General features: G+C 44.6%; 1 protein-coding gene across 1 annotated transcript; it reads right to left on the reverse strand.

Annotated features, from left to right (window-relative positions):
* Nucleotides 1-2,587: 2,587 nt before the first annotated feature.
* CARTPT (CART prepropeptide) lies at nucleotides 2,588-4,816 on the reverse strand. Its single transcript, XM_016122092.2, has 3 exons — nucleotides 4,473-4,816; nucleotides 3,952-4,035; nucleotides 2,588-3,117 (listed from the first exon to the last, which is right to left on the reverse strand). Exons 1-3 carry the CDS (start codon nucleotides 4,629-4,631, stop codon nucleotides 3,010-3,012), a joined length of 351 nt encoding a protein of 116 aa, XP_015977578.2. The 5' UTR covers nucleotides 4,632-4,816; the 3' UTR covers nucleotides 2,588-3,009.
* Between the last annotated feature and the right edge of the window lie 466 nt (nucleotides 4,817-5,282).

Genomic DNA, 5,282 nt, shown 5'->3' on the forward strand with positions numbered 1-5,282 from the left:
AGAATAGGCAAGTGAAAATTTATAACCAGAGAGCAGAGGGTGGGCGGAGGGTCAATGGATGAAAAATTACTAAAGGGAAACATCAAAGGTAAGGGAGGATTCTGGCTAAACTGACCTAACAGGATCTTTGCTGAAGACAAGCCAGAGTGATCAGATGTCATCTGAGGGATGGTAGAGGATGAGGAACCTGATCAGATATGTAAGGTGGTAGGTTCTTGATAAACTGACTTAGCTAGGTTCTTACTAAAACTGAAATTTAGAAAAATGCACAGGTGGGCCTAGGAGAAGTTTCAAGAGACTGACTAAAGTTTGGTCAAACAAAAAAATCTTGGTCAATACCCAGACTCAGATGTACCATTATTAAGACTGGGAAAGGATATAGGTCCACAGGAATATCATGTGTCCCTCACAGCCTTCTAGATTCTGGCATAAAATGAGATGTGTAATATAATAATTAGTGTGGGAAGGGGAGTAGTTATGTATAAAATGAGCGAAATCCTCCAGTAATTTTCATGTATCACCTCCAGGCCCCTGTGAGAACCATTGCTGTGGGTACATCATTCCTATGCCTATTAGTATTTCCCAGATCTTTAGATATAGCTGCTTGTCAACTCTCAGACCTCTGATCTTTCAACCAATCTCTGAAGGTCTCTGGGACTCATATATGGATGAGTACTTTTCTCATTAAAATTTTCTGAATCTTTAACATTCTTGTCTTCTACCACAGGGGGCTTCAATCATTAAACACACTAAGGGATTCTATTTGAAGAAAAACTCTACTATTGATAAAATGAAAAGGCAAAATTACTTCTAACAAGCTATTTAAGATTAAGCATTGCTGTCCTTACTATAAATGTCATTACCACAATAAACTTAAAATCTGAGGCCCCAGACAAAACTTGATGGGGGCAGCTTTTACACACCCAGACCATGGATTCCCCATCACCAATCCCCCCATAAGTTAAATGTATCAAACAAGAAAGAAGAGATGATACGATAGGGGTAGGAGTACGGGGGACACGTTAAAGGTGTTTAGAGCAGAGTTCTTGCTCCTTTTTTTGGGACCACAGATCCCTCCAGCATCTCTTGCTTTCAGAGAAACATTCAGGCTGAAATAAGAAGCTGTTCTAAGTATTATCTCTGAGAGTCTTGCTTGTGTCCAATCAATGATTAAAGCAATTTCCTGATCTTATTTATTTAGGACTGACATGAAGGGGAACAGTTAAGAGACTCAAGGAGAAGGTTAGGATTTTAACTGAAAAGCTTTCTGGAAAAGTAGCAGACTATAAAACAATTAAGTAACTCTTTGCAGTTTTTAAATATTAACACATTTTAATCACAACTAAGTCTGTCATAAAGGACTTCAAATGGAAATGTGACCCTCCAAAACTACAGTGGTACCTCAGTGAGTTAACGTCTATTAAAGAAAGAAGAATTTTCTGGGGAATCTAGGAGTCTAAACAGCCTGTCCAAATGCCCAGAGTGACATGGAGGTAAAAGACAAATAAATTTTTGGAGTTAGAGGGATGACAGCTACAATCATGATTGAGAATCGTTCGACTCAAGCAAGTTCCAGCATCTCTCTTGGCCTCTGTTTCCTCTTCTGAAAAACGGCAATAGTATCTAGTTTTCAAGATTATTAAGGGAATTAGTCATGCTAATAGTAACAATAAGAACACTCGAATAGCAATTGTGTATGAGAATATTTTCTTTCAGCATCCTCTGTCTCCCCATGAATCATTGGAATGACTTTCTTTTAGATTCTATTACACAGGTGCCTCTTGAGTTTTCATTAAGAAGCTGTAAGCATCTGTTTCTTCACATGAAGCTGCTTCTTAAATGTTACTGGTTCCAGCCCTCAGAAATGTGACCTCAGGTAAGTACTCAGAAATATTTAAAGGTTACCGTACATTTAAGATTTTTTGTATTTCTTGAGTTGAATCTGCCCCCATCAATTTTAAGTTGTTCCCCTCAAAACTTTACTAAAATGACTATTTTTCCTTTGAACATAATTTTTCCAAAATTTTGTATTTACTAGAGGGCACCTGATATAGGTATTTCCCTTCATTTGGACAAACAACAACCCCGAAAGAGTCTACATTTTATCAATGTATATTTTCTAATAACAGAGTTGCCAAAAGTCTATTTTTCAAATTGCTTTCAATGTGGCTAAAGCACAAGACAATTTATCTTTTATTGGTCTCACTGTTAAAAATGAAGGGATCTAGCTGAAGTTTTTAATAAACAATATCATATCAGCTCAACTCCAACCATCTCCATCTCATCTCTCAAATATAGACACAGACACAGACACAGACACACACACACACACACACACACACACACACACACACACACACACACACACACAGTACCACCGCAATAGGGAAAAGAAAAGAAAACGAATGCACAAAAGCTTGTGTGGCAAACTCCTAATTAATGACTGAGCTCTTTGGTGTCAAGGTGCTGCTCTCCCAAGAGACTGCTATTTTAAAAATATTTCTCTTTGAAAACAACCACGCGATTAACCCCACCATTTCTATTTAAATTATTTTATATAGAAACAACAAAGCATTCTGACCAATTATTAAAAACACTTTATTATGTATAATTTGTACATGCTTCGATTCATGATGCTTGGGGTGATTTATTTTCCAGTTTGTGACATCGTCTACTAACATTACCTAGATCTAATTTTTATCCTGCATGCCACATACGAAAATACAATTTTCAAAGCAAAGTTCCCCTACTTTACACAAAGATGCACAAGAGTCTCTCAGACAAATAAAATAAAAATACTTTGTATACACATCAACACCACACAAGGCATTATCCTTCACAAAGTAACATCTAATGTATTTTTTTATTTGAAAACAGCAGGAAAACAGCCTCATCACCCTTAGAGGGAAATGGAAACTTTGTCGCTAAAGCCCAGCTCCAGGGATAAATGAATGTGTGGTCCTCTCTGGGAAGTGGAGGAAATGGGGACTGTTGGAGGAGGGTGGCACCTCATAAGCACTTCAGGAGGAAGGAATTACAAGAGGTTCCTCGGGGACAGTCGCACAGCTTCCCGATCCTTGCTCCCTTTCGCACTGCGCACTGCTCGCCAGCGTCACACTGCAAACAACACAATGTGTGGTCGTCAGCAAGTGCAAGTCCAGGCTCCCGACAGGCACATCTCCCCATGGACACAATTTCTGCCTTGCGGGAGAGCTGGGTGGACCTTATCGCCATCACCAGAGGTCTATGCATAGTCAAGACTGAAATGCAGAGAGCCTTGTGCTTAAAATTCCAGTGAGGGAACATTAAAAAAATCTTTTAATTAATGAGCCCCTCCCAATTTTTTTCAGCTTTGGGGAGTGTGTTATATTTCCTGGCTCTTTTCATCGCTCATCCAAAAGAAAAAATTAACCATACCATTTTTTTTTTTTTTTGCTCAAGAATAAACAATAGACTTGTATTTACTCACAACCCCCTGCTCCCTGCTTTCTGCCTCCTCATCCCAAGAAGGAAGATTTAAGTGTGTGTGTGTGTGTGTGTGTGTGTGTGTGTGTGTGTGTTCTCCAAGGAAAGTGACAGGCCCTGATCAAGAATTTTGGCCCTAGAACTTAAATTAAAAACAACAACGACTGTGCTTCAGAAGGCAGCAGAAAAATTGGAGGAACAAGAACTGAGTAAATTTAAGGGTTCTTCCCACTCAGGGACTTCATTGTGAAGTGGAAAAAAGCTCATCTTGAGGAAATGATCCTTTCCACACAGACCCGAGATCTGGTTTTGGGCACAGACCAAGGGGCCAGGGCTGGCAGTGGAAACAAAAGGGATCTCACAGAATTCTGCAAACCTATTACCTGAATTGTTTAGCCACATCCTAGAAAGAAGGCACGTATAAGACTCAAGGTGGTACATTTCCTCTTGGGAAAACATGGGGAGGGGGTGACCCCAAAGCCTTACCATGGGGACTTGCCCGTACTTCTTCTCATAGATGGGAATACGTTTACTCTTGAGCTTCTTCAGGACTTCCTGCAGCGCTTCAATCTGCAACACACGGCACCCGGAGCCCGAAGTTGCCGCCTTGGCTGCGAGCCCAGCCCAGGTATTCACTTCCAGCCCTAGTTATAAGGAGCCCCAGTACCACGCACACTCCGCCCTGGGACTCTGCGGACAAAAATGATGCTCGGGGGTTGAGGGGAGCAGGGGATGGAAACTTAGCGAGCGCAGTCCCAGATACTGACCACGGGTCCCAAAGGCTCGTGTCGCTCGGAGGAGCCGGGACAAGAGATTCAACTAATTTCCGGGAGTCCGTGGGGCTCGAGATGGTCTTTGGATGACGGCGGGAGCCCGGACTTTGCGTTCATCTCCCCGCGCCCTGACTCCGGGAATGGGGGTGCGGAGGAGGGAAGAGAGGAGGGACGCGTGCAAAGGAAGGGACCGCGCGGCAGCCCAGGAGAATCTGGGGGGTGGGGAATACCAACCAGCTCCTTCTCATGGGAGACATCCTCCACGGCGGAGTAGATGTCCAGGGCTCGCGGCTGGGGCTCGGCGTCCTCCTGGGCACGCGCGCCCAGCAGAGGTAGCAGCAACAGCAGAGCGGCACCCAGCAGGGGCAGCAGACGAAAGCGGGGGCTCTCCATGGTGCTGAAACTCGTCGCTGCTGGGGCCCCCCGCGCTCTCGCCTTTTATACCGAGCCAGAGCCCGGGTGCAGGGAAGAGGGAGGGGGGCAAGGAAGGAAGGGGCTGTGGAGGAGGGTTCAGGTCAACCGTCTGTAGGCAGCGATGCGCCGCCGCTTGACGTCAATGCCCGCCGGGCTCCAGCCGCCCGGGAACGAGGCTCTGCACACAAATGGGCAAGAGCACGGAGACCAGGGACCCTGCGCCCCCAGATGCTAACAGCCCCGCGGCAAGGGATGCTCTCCGAGGGGCCTGAGCTGAAGTCAAGGGGTGAGAGGTGAGGGATGGGGAGCGGGAAGGAGCTAGGAAATGAAAAATGCCTTCGAGGCAAGGCACAAGCAGAAGAGTCCCTCCCCATCACCAGCAGCAGCAGCAACTCAGTCCACCTCACCAGTCCTGCCTTGAATTTTGTCCCAGGCCCATATGTGGCATCGGGAAGAGGGTGTTGCCTCCAGGCAGGCCTGTCCACTGAGCACCTTACTAGGCACTCTGTGAGACTGAAGAGGCAAACAAATACATAAAAGAAAGCAAATGTACCCTTCCCCATAATGAGTTCTTCAAGGAAATCTTCATGGTAATAATGAGAAAAGAAAGTGGACTAACTCTGATTCAGG

This window comes from Rousettus aegyptiacus, unplaced genomic scaffold, assembly GCF_014176215.1.
Source record: "Rousettus aegyptiacus isolate mRouAeg1 unplaced genomic scaffold, mRouAeg1.p scaffold_m13_p_8, whole genome shotgun sequence".
In the NCBI taxonomy this organism is placed as follows: domain Eukaryota; kingdom Metazoa; phylum Chordata; class Mammalia; order Chiroptera; family Pteropodidae; genus Rousettus; species Rousettus aegyptiacus.

Excerpts from the sequence above, each read along its gene's own strand:
- CARTPT (XM_016122092.2), bottom strand. The coding sequence starts at position 4,631 with ATGGAGAGCCCCCGCTTTCGTCTGCTGCCCCTGCTGGGTGCCGCTCTG. Across the intron at positions 4,036-4,472 it reads TCTCCCATGAGAAGGAGCTG|ATTGAAGCGCTGCAGGAAGT; the intron begins GTTGGTATTCCC and ends CGTGTGTTGCAG. Across the intron at positions 3,118-3,951 it reads AGTACGGGCAAGTCCCCATG|TGTGACGCTGGCGAGCAGTG; the intron begins GTAAGGCTTTGG and ends TGTTGTTTGCAG.